The 22,238-nt window shown below is 39.3% G+C and overlaps 1 protein-coding gene across 1 annotated transcript in view; it reads left to right on the top strand.

Moving 5' to 3' along the window:
* Positions 1 to 21,527, top strand: part of LOC149447417 (protein mono-ADP-ribosyltransferase PARP14-like) — a 127,931-nt gene extending 106,404 nt beyond the window's left edge. Inside the window, exons 9-12 of the mRNA XM_089652608.1 lie at positions 2,937 to 2,996; positions 6,038 to 6,214; positions 7,633 to 7,825; positions 16,310 to 21,527. Of these exons, the coding sequence (XP_089508734.1) occupies positions 2,937 to 2,996; positions 6,038 to 6,214; positions 7,633 to 7,793 (398 nt within the window). The 3' untranslated portion in view covers positions 7,794 to 7,825; positions 16,310 to 21,527. The remainder of the gene's footprint in view (positions 1 to 2,936; positions 2,997 to 6,037; positions 6,215 to 7,632; positions 7,826 to 16,309) is intronic.
* Positions 21,528 to 22,238: the final 711 nt, after the last annotated feature.

Below are 22,238 nucleotides of genomic sequence, written 5' to 3'. Positions count from 1 at the left end.
GGACCAATATGACCGCAATTAATTTTTTTTGCAATGACCATGTTGAGAGTCAGGCCCAAAATAGTTTTAAATTCAGAAACCGTGATAGGTTTCCATGCAGACTGTCTGGCAAGAGCTGAATTTGGGTGGGCGGCCATGTACTGTGCAAATAAATTGATCATAGGGTTTAAATCTTTACTCAGTGCCGTGTTCTCTCATCTCTCCCTGGACCGGCATAGGGGGCAGCAGGAGGTGCACGCATGCGCACGCACACCTGGAAATAGAAAGCAACATAAGGGTATGTCTCTTAGCCCAGAGCCGAATCTCGCCTGCACATTGTGGGTGGGCGGCAAGTAGTGAAAAATTTTTAAAAACATTTCTTTCAATATTTTTTTTGAAACATTAGTTTTCATTTTTGTATTTTTTTTAAATACTTTCATCAGAGTAGTACGTTACCATAGTAACATTGTACTACCCTGGGGGTGATTTTTTTTTTATTGTGTTCATAACTGAAGCACAGTAAACGGTACAGTTTAGCTCTGTGCTATGCCTGTTTATTCATTCTATGCAGCTGAAACTGCAGAGATGGAGAATGAGGGCTGTGTCCATCTCCTTTCTTTGTATGAAAGGTAAAACATTAGAGGCCTGTTTATACCCCTGATATCTCACCATCGGGGCTCCTAAAACACTGTAAAATAAATAATAAAAAAATAAATTAAACTAGTAAAAAAAATAAATAAAAAAACGAAAAAAATAAAAAACTACTGACACATCCACTGCCCTACTGACCTCGTCCACTACTTTACTGATCCCACCCTCTGCCTTACTGACACCATCCACTGCTCTATTGACACCATATTTTTTCTATTTCAAGAACTAGCTTGAGTTCACTCTGATTGCCCTACTGACACCATCCACTGCCCTACTGACACAGTCCCCTGCCCTACTGACTCCATCCACTGCCCTACTGCCTTACACTGTCCACTTCTAAAGTAGGCTAAGTTTATATTTTGACATTTGTTTGAGTATATTTTTATAAGATTTCCTTATTATTTAGTTAAGCCTTAATGCCTCTAAAAAAAAAGAAAAAAAAAAAAGGTGTCGCTCCCCAATGATCTTTGATCTCTTTAATGATGTTCAGGTAGATTGCTAACTCGCAAATGTATTTGAAAGAATTGGAGAGGCATGATATGTGGACAGTTTCTCCAAAATCTTTTGAATTACCCTCTCATTATGTGAATAAAGTTCTGAAATAACTCTTTGGACTCTCTGAGTATCTTGAAGCACAGTGGGAGTATACTGGCATGCGGAGAAAGCAGCAGGTGGTAGTCAGGGATCCCCAAGCCAACTTTTGCATCAGGGCCCACAAGCTTCAAGCTACGCCTCTGGCTGATAGTCACACCTCTCACTGTAGTGCAAACAGGCACAGTCTACAAGAGAGTGACACCTCGGCTCTGACATTAGGAACAGTGCAGTAAAGTTGCCACATCATCACAGGAAACTGTGTTCTGCAGGCTTCACTGACAGGCTCAGCTGCTGTTAACGGGGCTTTAAGGAGGATTATATCAGAAAACTGTAAGGATCATGCGATCCAGTGCAGGCAACCGCATTGCATTTTCAACCTATTTTTGGGGTGTCGTTAACTTAACATTGATACCCACTGCAGATTGAAACTGCAGTGCATTTTGAACACAGTATAGGAAATGCTCGAGGAATGCATGTTTCCCACACCGTGTTCTGGTATAAGCAGGACCTGAAAGCAGATACACATGCATCTAAGTGCAGCTGCAAATGTTTTAAACAAGGAATTCTACTTTAAGTATTATCAGTTTAGACCTAAATAAATAAATAAATCCATTCAAAATATATTTTCATATATTAGCCGTGTGAATATTTTATATTTTTTTCTATTTCAAGACACTAGATTGAGTTCATCCTGATGATACTGACCTGAAAAAAAACTTGTTTAACCCCTTGGCGCTGGCGCCTCCCAGCCCTTTAAGGGTTGCAGAAGCCGGGAGATGTGGTGGGGTTTTAGTGTCATGTGACCGCCATGATTCGCTGTCACGGTGGTCACATGATCGGGAAAGGTCCCGATCGAAAGAGGAGATCGGGACCTTTCCGTGAGTACCGAACATGTGCTGGGAGCGCGCAGGGTGCGGCATCTAGCCAGTGTTATGCTTTGGTCGGTATTCTTCTGGGAAACCTTGGGTCATGTCATTCATGTGAATGTTACTTGTCATGTATCACCTACCTAAACATTGTTGCTGACCAAGTAGGCCCCTTCATGATACAGTATTTCCTGTTGGCAATGGCCCATTTTGGCAGAATAATGAGCACTGCCACAGTGCAAAAATGGTTCAAGAATAGTATGAGGAATACAACAATGAATTCAAGGTTTTGAATTGGCCTTCAAACTCTCCAGCTCTCAATCCAGGCAAGCATGTGTGGGATGTGCTGTAAAAACAAGCCCGATCCATGGTGGCTCCACCTTGCAATTTACAGGACCTAAGGGATCTGCTACTGACAGTTTGTTGCCAGATATCACAGCATACCTTCAGAGGTATATTGGCATCTAAGCCTCGATGAATCAGGGCTGTTTTGTTGGCTAAAGGGGAACCCACTCAGTATTAGGTGGATAGTCAAAAAGGTATAGCTGATTGATATATATATATATTTTTGGTTTAATTTTTATTGGTAATAAATCCAATTAGGAAAAACTGTGTGAAGCTTGTGTTTAAACATTAATAGATACTTTTTGATGTCTATGAACTAGAATCTAGCATAACCTGATTTATTCTGTGCTTCCTGTAGTGTCCAGTAATGGGTATTTAACTTTTATTATTCCTCAAATTAAACTCTGTTTAACCTCATCATCATCATCAAAAGTCACATTTTAATGTGAATGTTCCTGTTTACCATGTAAATAATTCCTTTTTGTGACTTCACTTCCACAGCTGTTGCACATTCTATATTTTCAGCAAGTGGAGAAGAAGTTGTTCGGGAAGCTCAACGTGGTGAGTGTTCTTTTTATGCTTTGTATATGCTCCAGTATTATATTAGCACTATATATAAATGGAACCATCTAGTAAATGTATAATAAAGAACATATATTAAAAGACAATTCCATACAAATTCACAAGTGAGGATTGGTGCAGGGAGTGTAGTTTTCAATTGTAGTCAGGGGGGGACTTCATCCGTTATGGTGAAAAGGATGGCTGTTCTTTTTTTCTGGTGCTTTCTATATTTAAATATTTTTTACATTAAATTTCAGATGTTTTTTGTCAGCTAAAGTAGTATATGCCTTAGCAACAAAATGTGTTTCATTCTTTTTTTACTTTGGAGGGATAAAGAATTAAAGTTTGTTGGAGTTTCTAAGAGTTGCTAAGAGTTTTTGGATTTCTGTCTTTGACTTGTTATGGAGATATTCTTTCACTCTGTCTTTGTGATGCCTATACAAGAAGGTGGAGGTGTGAGTACAGACAGCAATAAAGACATTATTAGAAGTTCTAATCCTTTCTCACTCCTGTTTTTTTATTGTCAGTGTTGCAGGGATTTTCTATCATTTCCTTACTTGACAGTGGATTAAGTGGAAATCTTAATTAACCACTTGCCCTCCAGAGGATCCCCCCCCCCTTCCTGACCAGGCCATTGTTTGTATTACGGCGCTGCGTCACTTTAACTGACAATTGCGCGGTCATGCAACACTGCACCCAAATTAAATTAATGTTCTTTTTTTTCCCACAAATAGAGCTTTCTGTTGGTGGTATTTGATCGCCTGGTCGTTTTCTATTTTTTGCACTATAAAAAAAAATACCAACAATTTTGAGAAAAAAACAATATTTTTGACTTTTTGCTATTAAACATATCCAATGAAAAAATTTTAAAAAATCAAATTTCATCATAAATTTAGGGCAAAATGTATTCTGCTACATGACTTTGCTAAAAGAAATTCCAATACGTGTAAATGAATTGGTTTATGTGAAAGTTATAGCATCTACAAATGGTGGTATATATACTGTGATTTTTTTTTTTTTACTAGTAATAGCTGCGATCAGCAACTTATAGCGGGACTGCAGTAGGCATTCTGACACTGGGGGGACTGTCTTGGTGTCACTGAAATCCCCAGTGACACCAATACAGAGATCAGTGCTAATAAAAAGACACTGTACTAATGGCACTGGGTAGGAAGAGGTTAACATGTGGGGCGATCAAAGTGTTAACTGTGTGCTGTTTCACATTATGTGCTGTGTGTATTTTCAACTGTAAGCACACTGCTTTGTATGGCTCTGCTATGCAGAGCCATACAAAGCAGTGTGCAGGAGCTGACAGGGAAGAAAACTGTATTGGTTACATACAGTTCTCTCCGCCATCGGTAATACTTGGTGATCATCAGGTGCCAGCAAGTAATCACCGGCTGGGACCTGGTTATTGACAGCCGAGGCCGCAAATGGCAAAATATATACATGATTTTGCACACCCCTGCCGCCCTGTAGCAGTATTTAAGGCTATAGGGCGGGCGGAAAGTGGTTAATAGAAACATACAAGGCAGAAAAAACAGATGTTCTAACTCTTTCCTGGCCTATCTAAACTGAAATAAAAACATTTTGGCTCCACTTAAGGTTTAACTCTCCTAGTGGCTGGTGACAAAGTTTACACTTCAGTCCCAGATAAAAAAAAATGCTTTTAACTTGGTATCACCTGCAGGTCTTCAAGCACATACTGCTCTTTTGAGTTAACTTCTGACACTGAGGTCCACTTTATAATGTAGGGCAACTTTTTTTAAGCCATTCTCCTGCTGACTTGCTTCTACTACATGTCCAGCACCATTATCCTTTTTGACCTGGCTACATATTTTTCAACTCAAGGCCTGGTGGCCTGACATTCTCTTTCAGAATTTTCTAATAAAAAGAGAAATTCATGACACCAAAAGATTAATGTGTAAATAAGCTTTCATGGCTTCCATTTCTGTAGAGTATCTTTGCCAATGGGTCATGACAGCTGGAATGTCCTGCAATACGTTCTATGTTGTTTCAAGGAACTAATTTTTTCTGTTGAGCGCATTAGTGATTTTACTTCTGTAGCGCTACCCTTGTGAGGGCCACTTTCCACTTTCTTCACCCCACAGCTAGGCACAATGTATTTCTTCAGCCAAATACACACACACTTGCACAAATTGTCTGCGATGACCAGTCTAGGGCATGTTTGTTTTTGGAGTTTTATTGTAGAACTGGGGTTAGGGATAGGGGATGTAGTAGGATACTCCAAAATTAGAACTATTCACACTGAGGACATCTGAACTTATCTCCTAATTTAGTAGTATTGAAGTCCAGACTGAGAGCAGATAGCAGACTTCTCTTTAAAATGTAGCAGCAGGTAGTTCAGGAGTGAGCAAAGTCCCTTTTTGCAGTAGTAGTAGTTACAGGGCTGAGCTTCTCAGGTACTAGCCAGTTATGATAGACTGCAATCTCTTAGTGTCTGTACTCACAAGCCCAAGGACAGAATGGTTGCCTCCTTCCAATCTTCCAAGTGACTCTCTCTCCAGTGATGCCAGACAGATCTTTGGTAGACAGCCCCCCTCAGCCAGCTTACTTTAGAACCCGGGGTCACTCTCTCTAACTTCAGACCCTCAGGTCGACTCACCTGTCTCCAGCCTGGCTGTTCTATCTTTTCCCAGGAAAGACCCCGAGCATCCTACTATATATGGATAATATTTTTGTATAAATTATATCATTTTTTCATGACTTTTTTTTTCTAAGCACAATTGCTGTATATATTTTGTTAATGGAGATTTAGTACTACACTTACACCATTTACATTGAATGTATAATATGGGTTGTTAACATTTAGGATTACAGAAATCTGAATGACTGTATCTTAATCCCTACTCCAAATTATTTAAATACTATTTTACGCTCAATAAAGGTGCAGATATTTACTAAAAGTTGAACACTTAAAGGCCCATATAAAATGTTTAGTTTTGATAAACATAGCAAACAAAATAGCATCTTTGGGTATTACTTTGTAAATGATTACTGAAAACTTTGCTTCTTTTCAGGTCATAAATCTGGAAAAAAAGTAATCATGACTAATTCTGCTAATCTTAAATGCAATTGGATTTTACATTGCGACTGCGAGGGTAATATTGAAACTCTCAAACATCTCTTGGAGGACATATTTAAATTATGTGATGAAACGGGGCTAGAATCTTTATCGCTTCCTGCTATTGGAACAGGTATTAATGGCTTTTATGGGACTGGCATACTTCTAACAGTGGAAATAATTAGTCTAATTTACGAAAGAATTTGAAAGGCTTTACACAAGTATGTGAAAGGCACATTCCTGTTTATTTATTTCATCTGCACATAATTAGATCATTTAAGGAGATATTCACGTAACTTATTGTGTGAAAAAAATCAAATCTCTTTTAGTAAATAAGGCCAAAACTATTCAAACACATGTCAGATAGTTCTGACAATGATCACTGTAAACTCAGAAGAAAGAACTAGATGACCTATATCAAAACTGATATGTTCAGATGACTGCATGCATATAACTACATTTTTTTTTTGTAAAAAAAAAAGATTATTTAGAAATTAGATTTTTTTCCTGTCCTACATGGTCCATGATTAGCCATAAGCAAGTAACAGGATATAAGTTTGCTTATGGAACACTTTTTATAGTTACTGCTTTTCTTGTCCTGCATGTATGAATAATGCAGGGCTGCTAATAACCTTTTAAATTTGGCACATGCATGAGAACGTCTACTGCATAATGTTTGTACAAATATGTGGGGAAACGCTGAAGAAAAATACAATGCAAGAATGTTGTATGAGGCTGGATTCATACATGTACAGTTTTGAAGGTTCGTTTTCACAGCAACTTACAAAAGCAGTTGTTCAGCGGTTCAGGGCCAGTTCAGATGCTGTTCAGGAAAAGATCAGAAGAAAAAAACCACGCTGAAATCGTGTACAAAAGCTGATGACATATGGGATTCAGAAGCGGTTCCCATAGAAATCACTGAGCCTGAATTCGCACCTGAACCAGAATATGGACAGGACTTTTTTTTTTAATTCGCACTGAAACCGCACACTAGCTATACCGGACATATGTGAACAGGCACAACAGAAAACAATATTTTTTCTCATGTCATGTGAATTGGATGTGGTTCAAAACGCATCCAATGCACATATATGTATATCGGCTCTTAAGAAATTTAGATTGTTTCTACTATCTGCAAATATGTTCCTTGTTTTCTGGTGCCATCTGCTGTCTCTAATCCTTATAGACCCAATCTATAGAAATAATTTACCTTAGAGTTTCACTGAGTTCACCTGAAATACCAGCTGCATGGGCTCTTTTGGGTTTATTTACTAACACTGCAGGGTGCCAAATCAGGCTCACTTCTGCATAGAAACCAATCGGCATCTAACTTCAGCTTGTTCAGTTAAACTTTGGAAATAAAACCTGGAAACTGATTGGTTTCTATGCAGAAGTGAGCCTAATTTTGTAATCTCCAGCTTTAGTAAATAAACACCTTTGTGTCTATTGGGAAAAGTTTACCTGGGGAAATTGTGGTGTTACTACCTACTTTTTTTGTCAATTTATGACAGGCTTACTGTGATTTTGTATGTTTAATTTACTTTCACTCAGGAGAATGCAGGTTATCCCCAAAGTGTGTTGCTGAAACTGTCATGGAAGCCATGTGTAATTTAGCCAGAAAACAGAAGACATGCCTGTTAAAAGTTCGTCTGATTACATTCACCCCATTTATTTACCATATTTTCTGCACTGAGCTTCAGCGGCTTTTCTAAGGAATGAATATATATGAAGTTCCATATGTACGGTATGTGAACAAAGTTAACAGTGAACAATTAATCCGTGTCAGTTATTGTCTGCAATTGTGTTGTTGATGCCTATTTTCACTACTGCTGGTTAAAAAAAAAAAAAAACTGTGCATACTAAGATGCTTCATTTCCGACAATGATAGTTAATTTACACTGCAATGTACTAGCTGCAGTGTGATGTTACTTGGTTCAATATTTGGATAAACTAGTGGTTGAGGGCCTAAATGAAAGATTTATTATAAATACACACTCTCGTACATCTGTGAAGTATATTTTCATTACTATTGTATTTAAGCAGTTGTCAATTGGGCATGTTACATACACCAGAAAAAAAAAAATTAAATTGAGGTTTACAGGACATGTGCCTTTGTTGCCAATCACCCCATCCTTAGCATTTGCCAGTAATTTACATGTAATTTTAATAGTTGGGAATTGCTGTGTGAATACAGCAGCTATAAACAGCAGTTTTAGTCCAGGGGTGTCCAACCCACGGCCCAAGAGTGTTAAGCATGTGGCCAGTGTCACATTTGGAGGGATGCCGTGTATATATAGAAGCCACTGTGCTCAGTATGGATAAGCCATGCCCATTCATGTCTGGAGAGATGCTGGGGATGTAGTGTTTGCAATAGCACTAGCAGCAGTAAATGCTAGCTCCAGGCAAGTAAATGCTGTATAGCTGGATCTAGGTGGGTGCTGGGGTGGGCTGTGCCCCCCCAGATTTCAGTATACCTCCCCCAAAGCCCCCTTCCCACAATTCCCTTTCTACCTCCCCACACTGCAAACAGTTGAAATCCGATTGTTTCTTCAATCAGCAGATGACGCAACCTTACAAGTAAAAATAAAATAAATAATAAAAGTAAAGCTGGCCATACATGTATCGAACTTTGGTAGGTTCAGCAGTGACCAGCTGAATTTTGATCTATACATGGGGAGGACGTTTGTACAGAAGTCCGTCATTGTTTTTTTTCTGCCCTTAGAAGCAAATAGTGTTATATTTTGTGTCCATAAACAAGTATATGGCTAGAAGCATTTTTCAAGCTTCAGCTTCTAAGAGCAAACAGAACGCTTTTTGTTTGCATTCTTGGAAGCGATTTGCTGAATGCCCCTAAAAACTCCAAAATGCTTGTAACCAATGCTAAGAGCCAGTTTCCAGTTTTTTTTTTTTTGCGGTGACTGTCAGTGTCCTTAACAACTATTGAATAGCTGGCTTCCCCCACAAAGCAGCTTGTCCCCATGTTGATGGGGACAAGGTCTCTTCCTCAAAACCCTGGCCAGTGGTTGTGGGGGTCTACAGGTGGGAAAGCTTATCGGAATCTGGATGCCTCCTTTAACAAGGAGCCCCCAGATCCTGCCCCCCGAATGTGAATGAGTATAGGGGACAAGTGTCAACAATAATAAAAACAAAGAGACCGTTTCTCACAAGTCCTTTACTAAAAAAAAAAAAAAAGTCCCCCAAATTAAGTCCAGAGCCAATCACGATGAACACCAGCTGCTGACCTGAACAAAACACATACAAATAAATAAATAAAAATTCCATACCAGATGCTGGCTCTCACCACCTGATTGCTTTGCAGCCTCCCACCACTAAATAAAGAAAGGGGCAGGGCTACCCGATAGCATCACCGGTGACCTCGCCCCCATGTGACATCATTGACCAGTGCATGCATGATTGACACTGGAGTTACTTCGAGGAACATTGTTTTTGCTTTTTATTAAAGGACTTGTCAAAACTGTTTGCAAAAACGCAGGCTAGTGTTGCGCGTCTAGTGTGCATAGAGCCTAAATGTGTGGAAGGTTTACCTTCACATCCTGTCCCATTGCCAAAACAGGAAGTGAGAGGAGATTCCTGCAAATTAAGGGAACTCCTTGGGGCCCCCTAGGCCACCAGAACTAATGTCCCCATTGGAAGATTTCACCTCTATTGCTTTTCTGGGTACGACCCAAAATTTTCTTTACTTTCAATGATAATGGTAAACAGGACAATCACCTTAAGGCTACGTTCACACTAGCCTTGTTAGCAAGTGGCAGACAGGTGTTTGGGAAGCGTTTTTACCGTTTCCCAAACGCCTGGGAAAATTATGCACATTGCAGCACATAGTGCTGTTTAAACGGGAGCATTAGCGTCGCGTTGCGTCACGGCAAAACAGACGCCTCTGGTCGAGTCAGGAGGAGTTGAAGCCTCCTATTCAAGTCTATGGTACTGCTCCGCAAACGCCCGGCCAGAGTTTGCGGTGCGCTTGCAAGGCGTTTGCGGAGCGGTAACACCATTTAAACTTCATTATAGGCGTTTGTGGGGCGTTTTTAACGGTTGACAAATGCCTAGCAACCACCGCTAAACCGCGCACACGGCATTTGCAGAGCATTAAAAACCCTCTGCAAATTCCAGACCAACGTTTGTCAAACGCTATAGGGGTGTTCGGCAAGAGTTGGAAAAACAGTCAAGTGTGAACGAGCCCTTAAGCTGAACTTCTTCTTGTCTGCTCCCTCCCCCCCTCCACTGCCACATTTGGCACATTATGGGGGGGAGCGGGTACCTGGTTTAGACAGGTACCCGCTCCCACATGTGCCATGGCAATCTGAGACGGCACTTTACAGGTCCTAGACGAACGCTACCCATTCACAAAGTGTAGCATGCTTAGCACCTGCACAAAAGGAAACTGGGTGTGGAGCCGTAAGGCTTTACTTCTGGTTTTTCTTACTATATTTTTATTTTTTTTTATTTCAGGTACTTATGTAGTGCTGTCAATTTACACACACACATGTATATATATATATATATATTGCACATTCACATCAGTCCCTAACCCTTAAGGGGTGTGCAATCTAAAGTTCCTAACTTACATTCATACATACACATACTAGGGACAATTTAGACAGGATCTAATTAACCTACCAGCATGTCTTTGGAGTGTGGGAGGAAACTGGAGTATCTGGAGGAAACCCACACAGGCACAGGGAGAACATGTGAACTCCAGGCAGGTGGTGCTGTGGGTGGGATTTGAACCAATGACCCTAGTATTGCCAGGCAGAAGTGCTAACCATTTAGCCACTGTGCTGCACCTTTCTTAAGATGCTGGTCCCTGCATCCCAAGCCAATTAAAGAATCAGCTTGGTTCACTGGATCCCTGGACAGGTAAGTGTCCATATATTAAAAGTTAGCAGCTACAGTATTTGTAGCTGCTGACTTTTAATTTTTTGGGGGGAAGCATGGAGCACTGCTTTAACAGGGACACAGACAGCAATAAAATCCTGACAGGTATTCTAACCCATTTTCACTCTATCCAAAACCAAATAGAAAGGTTTTCCTTTAGGTAAATACAAAATATCTTTATAAATGTATAATATTGAATGAAAATAGTATAAGAAAAAAAAATCACACTTATATACTGTAAATACCCTTCGTCCACCAATAAAAAAAGATAACGGTCTTTATTGGTGAAAGAAGAGTATTTATACATATGTGTAATTTTTTTTATACCATTTTCATTCAATATTTGACATTTATAAAAATACTGTATTTTGTATTTACTTAATTTAACTTTTTTTTAACTATTTTTCTTTTGCTTTAATACATATGCTGCAGGGACTGTACTGACTTAGTGAGTTGGCATATTCCTACAATTTAAACCATTATGTCACTTTATTGCAAATAAACACTGATAGGGGTTCTAATCCTTCTCCACTAGATATTGCATGAGATAAAATACGAAAGGCTTTATGAGATAAATACTGCAAATTTCGATGAAATACAGCATACCTTATTTTGGTAGTGTTTTTTTTGTGAATTGCAAAAAAAAAAAAAAATTAGAAAATTCTATGAGCTATTTTACCACAAAGTTTACAGGGAATATACTGCTTTGTGAATCAAGCCCAGTATCTCTTAGTTTACCGTAATCTGCCCTAAATAATAATAAGCCCTTCCTCTGCTAGCTATTATTTTCCTGCCGATTTTTTTCATTTACTGTATTTCTATTTTTCTAACAATTAAAATGTAAACTTTTTTGTTGTTTTTATTGATTTTGTTTTGTCACTTTATTAGTGTTGCATTAGGAAGACACACAGTATTAACCACTTCCCGACCACCTTACAGCAGAAATATATATGCGTGATTTTGCTTTTCTGGGTAGGTGGCACTCGTGAGCCGCTCGCACCCTACCTGAGCAGCCATATGCGGCTGTCAATCACCGGGTCCCGGCCGGTGATTACTCGCCAGTGCCTGGTGATTTCCGAGGATCTCCAACGCAGAGGAGAACCCTTGTTTACTAACAATTCTCCTCCCTGTCAGCAAGGGCATACTGCTATGGATGGCTGTGCACAGCACAGCCATCCAAAGCAGTGTGATTACAGTGAAACACACTGACACCGCCCCCTAGTAAAACACTCTCAGCACACAGTTAACTCTTTGACCATCCCTCATATTAACCCCTTCCTGTCCAGTGCCATTAGTACAGTGCTTTTTTTTTTAGCACTGATCACTGTATTGGTGTCACTGGGGATGTCAGTGACACCAAGTCAGTTCCCCCCAGTGTCAGAATGTCCGCTGCAGTCCCTCTATAAATCGCAGATTGCCGCCATTACTGGTAAAAATACAAAATAAATGCCAGTATATATATCGCCATTTGTAAACGCTATAACTTTCATGTAAACCAAAATTGTTGTTTGTTTTTTTTTATAGTGCAAAAAATAAAAACCACACAATCAATCAAATACCACCGAGAGGAAGCTCAATTTGTGGGAAAAAAGGATGTAAATTTCATTTAGGTGCAGTAACCAATACAGTTCTCTCCCCTGTCAGCTCCTGCACACTGATCACCCTACATGTTAACCCTTTCCTGCCCAGTGCCATTAGTACAGTGTCAGTGCTGTTTATTAGCACTGATCACTGTATTGGTGTCACTGGGGATGTCAGTGACACCAAGTCAGTTTCCCCCAGAATGCCCGTCACAGTCCCGCAGTCCTGCTATAAGTTGCTGATCGCAGCCATTACTAGTATATAAAAAAAAAAGAAAATCCCAGTATATATACACCACCATTTGGAAATGCTATAACTTTCACATAAACCAATTCATTTACACGTATTGGAATTTATTTTAGCAAATAAATGTAGCAGAATACATTTTGCCCTAAATTTATGATGAAATTCGATTTTTTTAAATTTTTCTATTGGATATGTTTAATAGCAAAAAGTCAAAAATAATGTTTTTTTTCTCAAAATTGTTGGTATTTTTTTATAGTGCACAAAATAAAAAACGAACAGGTGATCAAATATCACCCAAAAAAAGCTCTATTTGTGGGAAAAAAAGAACATAAATTTAATTTGGGTGCAGCATTGCATGACCGCGCAATTGTCACTTAAAGTAACGTAACGCAGTAATGCAAAAAATGGCCTGGCCAGGAAGGGGGAAAATCCTAAGGAGGGCAAGTGGTTAAAAGAAAGAAAAACCTTTACTTAATTTGCAAATAATTTTGCAGCCTGTGAGTGTACAGCAGCCTGTTAGGATGCTTGTACACTCAGAGACTGCTGTGCCGGCCAGCCAGCCACAGTGTCCCTGATCACTGCCCCAGTATATTAATAATAAATAATGCAGTCATCCCTTATCACCTGTCCCAGTGCACACAAAAACACCCTCATACACCATACAAATGTCATGATCACTGCCATACCCCATACCAGCATATGATCACCGTCACATGCCATATCAGCACCCTGATCACCATCATACACTATACCGGCGCCCTGATCACTTCCATACCCCATATCAACATCCTGATCATCATCATGCCCTGTACTAGCATCCTGATCACCCCCATACCCCATACCAGCATCCTGATCACCGCCATGCTCCATACAGCATCGGTATCACTGCCATGCCCCATACCAGCATTCTGATCACCACCATACCCTATAGCAGTGTTCTAATCACCACCATACCAGCATCCTGATCACTGCCATACTTTATACCAGCGTCCGGCATTTTAGGGTCTCAACTGACCAATTTTCAAATATATATCCCATAGTTTGTAGACTAGACTCTATAGCTTTCACACAGACTAAATAATTTACATGGTTTTGGGTTTTTATCCCAAAAATGTAGAAGAATACATTTTGGCCAAAATTTATGAAGAAAAATTATTTATTTTAAAAATTTTATAATGAAACCTAAGCAAAAAAAGATTTTTTTCTCAAAATTTTCGGTCTATTTTCAATTATATAGCAAAAAATAAAAAAACCCAGTGGTGATCAAATACCACCAAAAGAAAGCTTTGTCTCAAAAAATGGATAACAATTTCATATGGGCACAGTGTTTCATGACTGAGTAATTGTCACTCAAAGTGTGATAGTGCTGAAAGCTGAAAATTGGCTTGGAGTGAAAATGTTGTTATATTTTTATATGGATTGCATAAAATATTAAAGACAGTAGTACTAAAAGAAAGCCTTGTTTGTCCTGAAAAATAACAATATACAGTATGTATACTTTGCTATCTTATGACAAAGTTATTGGCAGAAAACAGGCCCATACCAAAAAAAAATGTGCTGGTCCATAGTGGGTGTACAGGTATTTTTTTTGCTGGAAAGTTGCCATGATCTATTATCTATTGCTTTTCCACAAAAAAACAAAACAAAATTGCTCCAGTTTAGCGTTTCTAATGTGTGGGGGAACTGTTTTCTGAGGCTCACTGTAAGCATTTTTCTGATGTTGAAAAGAGACTCACCTACTTATTGCCATCTTGCTATGAGTAAGTTTTTTCATTACAAAAAAGCAAAAATACGCAAAATAGTATTCACCTCCCTGAATAGAGAACAGCAAATAGATCCAACAAAGTTTCCAACCTGATATAAAAGGCACGGAGCATGATTTTAGGAACATACACATGAAATATTATAAATAGGCATGTAAAATCTGCTGCTGCCTCTGTCAATTTGTTCAGCATTACCACTTTCAGGAGTGTGAGATCCCTGTGTCTTCCACTGTATGCCATGGTTCCATTTTCCAGCCCTTATGTCATGTCTCCTGTACTGATGTGGAGCTTCAAGGAGGGAACCACACTGTGTGGCAAGAAACATAGGCATCCAGAACTCTCGGGCGCTCTTTTGGAATTCCACTGACACTGACTGGTCTTTAAAGGGAAGATAAAAAAAGGCACAGGTTGCCAAAATGGGGAGTGTATTACATCATCATTAGTGATGGGCAGAACACGCCCCTGTTCGGTGCGCGGTCCAACATTCAAACCTACTGAAGGTTCGACTGCGAACTTCAAACAGGGACAATTTACTGAGTTATATCTCACCACATCTGAGTATACGGTAAGATACCGATCAGCTACTAAAATACCACGAGTTATAGTATTAAGTCATGCAGTATTTTAGTAGTGAGACATTCTTTAATGTTTTAGCTGGCAGCGGGGCTCCCCGCTGACAGCTGAATGCCAAAAGAATTGCTGGCATTGCACAACAATCAAAGAATTTTTTTTAAAAACTGCGTGCCCCACCTACCATACCAAGCCCTTCGGGTCTGTCTGGTATGGATTTTGAGGAGAACCACCACACCAAAATTTTAAAAAAGAATGGAATAGGGGTCCCCTCCAAAACCCATACCAAACCCATGCAGCCCAGCAAGTCAGGAAAGGGGAGGGGGGATTAAGCTCCCCCCCTGAACCATACCTGGCAACATGCCCTCAACATGGGGGGGTGCTTTGGGGCAGGGGGGCTCCCCCAAGGCACTTTGTCCCCATGTTGATGGGGGCAAGGGCCTCTTTCCAACAACCCTGGCCGGTGGTTGTAGGGGTCCACGGGCTGGGGGCTTATCGGAATCTGGAAGCCCCCTTTAACAAGATCAGATCCCCAGATCCCAGCCCCCCCATGCGAATAAGTATGTGGTACAGCTACTCATTCACAAAAGAAAAAAAAAGTAGTATAAAAAATGACAGGAGACAGTCTTTGACAAGTCCTTTAATAAAAAACAAAAATACAAAAAATGTCTCCCGAAGTAGATCCAGCATCAATCACGATGCCTGCCACCAGCACCACCAACCCGAAAAAAGAAAAGAAAAAAAAACGCTCCACTTTCAACGCTGGCTCCCAGCCATCTGACAGCTATCATGACAGTTCTAAATAGTGTGATATATTTACTCCCTACCCCAATGTGACGTCATCATGCGCTGTGATTGGCCAAAGCATTGCACCTGACCTGTGGTCAGGTGCATTGCTTTGGCCAATCACAATGCACTGTGAGGGCACAGTGCATTGTGGGGTGCGACGGGCAAACAGCCCACCAAATGCCCTTACCATTCATCTGTTCAGCGAACACACGAACGGCCAATGTTCGAGTCGAACTTACTTTCGATTCGAACATAAAGCCCATCACTTATCATGACTTGCAAGGAACTTCAATCTGGATCTTTGTTTTAGAATAATAGGGTTGCCTTTAGTAATATTTTTTTTATAATTGACTAAAACATGTTTGTTTCTCCTTTCTTTTCAGATCAAATGATGCCTGAAACATTGGATTTTTTCTTATAGAAAACTCCAAGGGCTGATGTAGAATTTGTTCATTTGGACTATCAGTTTCAGAAAAACCTCTGAGGAACACTCATTTGTGTCATTCTCCTGCAACATTATGTCAGCTGTATGCAACATCAGTGGCTGTAAAATGTGCTTTGTATGGGGTGTGGTGATTTTAATGGACAACTAAATCCTAAAATAAGGATTGGGTTTATTTACAGATAGGAATATACATACCGTACATGGCAATTATAAATAAGATAGGGGGTAACATAATAGGAGGGAGAGGGAAAGGGTCAGATCTCTACTCTGACACACAGGGGAGGGAGTTTACTAAAACTGGAGCTCTCAGAATCTGGTGCAGCTACGCACGGTAGCCAAGAAGCTTCCAACTTCAGCTTGTTCAATTAAGTTTTGACAATAAAACCTGGAAGCTGATTGGTTTCTATGCAGAGCTGCACCAGATTTTGCACTCAGTTTTTGTATATCCCTACAACATTTTTACTGACTTTTTTTTACACACACTAAGGCTTCATGTCCATTCTTGACCAATCCCCCCCCCCCAAATGGATCCCAGCAAATCATGTCCTGGATCCTTTGTGAAATATATCTTGAACCAAAGGTCACAAATGTTTATTCTTGTCCCAGCCTCAGCATTGAATTGGGGATGAGTTTGGAAACAGCTGTATAGCCTCAGGAGTCCTACTGGTCAGATAATAATGACCGCATGCGTTCATCTACTCAGTTTTGATGCTGACTTTAATTTAGAGCAATTTTCAATTTGGAGAAGCTATATTGTGCTCATGTCCAGGCTGCATTGATACCAATTTTTATCCAGTATTACAGTGATTAAGAACGCTATCAACAACATAAAAACTGATGATATTATTCACAGCGCCTCCTATTGTGACAATATAACATCTTTAGATCTACTGGAACTGTATTGTTGTTGGGGTTGCTATAGCTTATATGAAAAGTGAAAAGAAATGTCATAACTATTAAAGTATATCTAAACCCCAGATTAAAACTGTAATATATTGCAGTTTACCTGCCCTTAGATGTGGTGGCTTTATTAGTTTTCATTTTTCAGTCTAAAAACATTTTTAGCAGGTAGTGAAAATACATGTCAATCCTGTGCATCTTCTGTAAACTACCTATCCTTCCACTGCCTCCATGTAATGGAGATGAAGAGTGGTACATGTGTTTGTATTCCAAGTCTAAGAGCAGCTTAGTCACCCTAGGATATGAAGTGTTATTTGCAGTAATAAATACATTAACATTATGGCATAGCATCATTACAACACAATATTTTTTATAAATGCAAATATTCAATCTAATCCAGGAAAAACACACCAGTTTTCAAAATCCATAAAAAAACAAAAGCCTCTTCAAGTGAGATATGTCTAGATGTTGTTAAGAACGGTAACCTTTTATAATAAGATTATACAAAAGTATCGAGTTTATTACATTTCATCAAAACAATACGAATTGTAGTGCAATGTAACAAAGCAACATTTAAAAATCAACAACTACGACGTAAAAATACTTCTCTGCTGAACCAGCATTCTGAATATCTTTATTTGAATATCAATGGCTCTCCAGTGAATGTATCAGAGTTAACCAGCCAATATTACTGTATTGGTAAACCCTATCCATGAGCAGTGTCATCTACTGAGGCCATGTGCAAACAAATTTATCCACAGAGATTATATGATCTGGCTTCCAGTGCTTATAATGCAGAGAAAAATACAGGTGGTGTTCTGTGTAGAAAAAGCCATCAAGGCCTCCAGATTTTTGATCATATACAGTTGTGTTCAAAATAATAGCAGTCACACATCACTAACTTGATCAATCACTGTTTTTGGTAGAAATTATATTTTTACGTGGCAAATAATTTACTATTAGGTGTAGTAGAGTAATAGAAATCCAACAGACCCAACAATCATGACATGCATGCTGCTGATTCTGTGTAATTGAAAGGGGCATGTTCAAAATAATAGCAGTGTGGAGTTCTATTAGTGAGGTCATTCATTCTTTGAAAAACAGGTGGCAATTATTGCCTTTATTTAAAGAAGGAAGGCAGCAAATGTTGTACATGCTGGTTACAGTGCATTTCTCTCTGAAATTCTGAGGAAAATGGGTAATTCCAGACATTGTTCAGAAGAACAGCGTACCTTGATTAAAAAGTTGATTGGAGAGGGGAAAACATATAAAGAAGTGCAGAAAATGATAGGCTGCTCAGCTAAAATGATCGCAAATGCTTTAAAATGGCAACCAAAACCTGAAAGACGTGGAAGAAAGTGAAAAACTACCATTGGAATGGATAGAAGAATAGCCACAATGGCACGGACTCAGCCAACAATCAGCTCCAGGAAGATCAAAGAAGGTCTAAAGTTACCTGTGAGTACTGTTACAATTAGAAGATGCCTATGTGAAGCCGATCTATCTGCAAGAAGCCCCCGCAAAGTCCCATTGTTGAAAAAAAGACGTGCTGAAGAGGTTACAATTTGCCAAAGAGCACATTGACTGGCCTAAAGAGAAATGGCGCAACATTTTGTGGACTGATGAAAGTAAGATTGTTCTTTTTGGGTCTAGTGGCCGGAGACAGTTTGTCAGACGACCCCCAAACACTGAATTCAAGCCACAGTACACTGTGGAGACAGTGAAGCATGGCTGCGCAAGCATCATGATATGGGGATGTTTCTCATACTACGGTGTTGGGCCTATTTATCGCATACCAGGGATCATGGATCAGTTTGAATACATCAGAATACTTGAAGAGGTCATGCTGCCTTATGCTGAAGAGGAAATGCCCTTGAAATGGGTGTTCCAACAAGAAAACGACCCCAAACACACCAGTAAACGTGCAACATCTTGGTTCCAGACCAACAAGATTGACGTTATGGAGTAGCCAGCCCAATCCCCGGATCTTAATCCAATAGAAAACTTGTGGGGTGACATCAAAAATGCAGTTTCTGAGGCAAAACCAAGAAATAGAGAACTGTGAAATGTAGTCCAATCTTCCTGGGCTGGAATACATGTTCACAGGTGCCAGAAGTTGGTTGACTCCATGCAACACAGATGTACAGCTGTTCTCAGAAACAGTGCTTATACAACTAAAAATTAAGTGATTCAAAGGAAAGCAAAATCTTCACACAATTTTCAGTTTATATAGTGAATGTTTGAGTTTGTAAAGAAGAATACAAACACTGCTATTTTTTTGAACAGTCTAATATTCACTTTTCTTCAATTTTTTTAGAGGAACAACAAAAATTTGATACATTTTTCTTCATGTTTTGATTTGAAATAGAATGTGTAGTGTTCCCAATGCATTTGTGTGTATGGAAATAAAAGCTATTAGAAGGATTTTGAGCTTTATTCACTTTTTTCAACACACTGCTATTATTTTGAACACAACTGTATATAGCGCCAACAGTTTGTGCAGTGCTTTGCAAAATGAAGGTAGTCCATACAGTTACAATACAATTTGGTACAAGAGGAAACGGAGGGCCAGGGCCCTGCTCATTAGAGCTTACAATCTAGTGTAGTCTAATACTTATTTAAGGGGAAAATACCCTCAGCATACCCTTTTAACAACCCAATAATAAACATCCAGCATGGTGAGGCTACACCTGAAAAAAAAACATTTATTTGTAATGTTTACATGATTTTGTGTTCTAGTAAAAACTTTATCTCATATACTGTATAGTAGATGTAAATTGAAAGCTTTGGCAATATATCCTTGGTATTACACTTGTGTGATTTATCATGTTAAAATTAAAGGGATAAAAAAGAAAAAACAAGAACCATCTCACCAAGTTTATAGCTGTTAGGTCCAACAGTTTTTTCACTTTTTTCAACACACTGCATTTATTTTGAACACAACTATATATCATCCATCTCAAAGATTCCCAGGGCATATATACATAACTGGGAAGACACCTATAGGATGTTATTTCTGGAGTTAGAGGGCAGGGACCACTAGTGCTAGAACAGTCACCTGGCTGAGACTGGTGACCATTTCAAAAAGGTATGAATTTACATCAACAGCTCTAGTCCTCAACTTGCATAGTACAAAGGCACTGCAGCCAATATGGTCTTGCCCTACCCCATACATGAAAACAAGCATCACATCTAGTGCTGAGCAGAGGTGTAGCAGCCTACGCAGAAGGGCCAGCATGTAACCTAAAAGAAATAACAGTATCACAACCTATGTTCTCCTCTCTTGGTTTTTTGCAATATATTTTTTGGGTAGCATCCTTCCAGAATACTCTGGGGGCACCTTATTATAATCCTTTGGCCTTCCCCTTGTTTCCCCCTTCCCCTTTTTTTTTTTACAATTCTCAGTAATACCAGGTGAAAAGAAAGGGGAAAAATCCTAAAAAATGAGAAAACTAATGTAGCCATTACATCTAAGGACTGGTAGGCTGCAATATATTAAATGTTTGGGGGTTTAATTATGTTATAAGTGACCATTGAATGTAAAGACAGAATTAGAGTAATAAAATCCACTTGTGGAGCATTCTGACGAACACTTTGGAAGGGGGGAGGAAGCATGACTCATGCAGCATCCACACTACTATGAATCTCATGTAGCATACTACTGTGAATTAACTTTTTTTCTCAGTTTAGCATAGGTGTTTTTGGCTTTTGTTTTAACTTTGCATTAGTTTTTGCTGATTATTTGTCAATTGTAAATCTGTTTATTATTTCTTTATGCCTATCAAAGATCACTTTTATCTAACCATATGAAATTCATTTCTGCACCTACTACTCTTCCACATATAAATGTACAATGGCTTGTTCACAACATTGAATGCAAAGGGTAAATGCTGGATATGCTATGCATGAATGTACATTGTGTTAAGGAAACCCATTTATTTGCCTAAAGCCTTAAAGCGCACCAAAAAAATGTGCATGTAGCATTTTTGTCATCACACTGCATCACAATGCATTTTAATTCTAGGGGGTTCTCTTTTAACATATATGGCAAGGATGAAAAAGTGCCAAACGGTTGGTTGCAAATCACTCCAGTTTCTAAACTGTTGAAAGTAAGGAAACCTATTGTGCATTGAATTAATGTTAGTACATTGCCAAAGAAGTCAGTAATACGAGTTAATACATAATGCTGGTTTACAGACTTCAGAAATGACTCTCTGTTTTAGAAGTTTGAATTTAATAAATTGTTTTACATTTAATGGGGCTTCTGTTTGCTTTCTTCTGGTTGATATGAGATGTCATTTTTAAAGAATATATACAGAAAGGAGCACCAGTCCAAAATCAGATAACAGAGTCCAAAATGATTTTAATTGTTAATTAAATAAATGCATATAAAACATACAAAACATTTTGGCAGCAACGCCACCCCCATTTATCAGGGCTCCACACACGATAAAACTTGGATGGACTCCAATGACTTTACAAATATATATATATAAGAACCGGCTCTGAACTGACAGCAGTTACAAACCTACTTATTTTTATCATTACAAACCCAAATTAAATGACAGCAATAGGAAACTGGATGGCGGGATGTTGGTGTGATATTTCCCAGTACATCATGGATTACATTAAAAATTACCCTGTCAGGGAGGGTCAACAAAGTCACTAACTGGAAAAGAAAAGGCATAATTAGATCCCTTTAGGCCCTGGTGCAAGAAACCATGAAGGGCACCCCTGACCCCATCCTGGGGCCCTTTCCATCGGTCCCGGTGTCCTTTCGACTGGTCCTGGGGCTCTTGCCACTGGTCCCAGGTCCCTTCCCACTGGTCTTGGGGCCCGTTATATTTATTGTGGGGCCCTTTATTATGGTCCCATAGTGGGAACTTTCCTACCATCTTAGGGCTCACCATGGTGGCGAAAAACCAGGGCCCAGTCGCAAGTGTGACCCTGGTAGTTCTGCCACTGAC

Source organism: Staurois parvus, unplaced genomic scaffold (assembly GCF_062004578.1).
Source record: "Staurois parvus isolate SC_StPar_1 unplaced genomic scaffold, SC_StPar_1.0 ptg000688l, whole genome shotgun sequence".
Taxonomy (NCBI): Eukaryota; Metazoa; Chordata; class Amphibia; order Anura; family Ranidae; genus Staurois; species Staurois parvus.
Note: the sequence above shows the minus strand (reverse complement) of the source record. Positions and strands in the feature narration are given on the sequence as shown.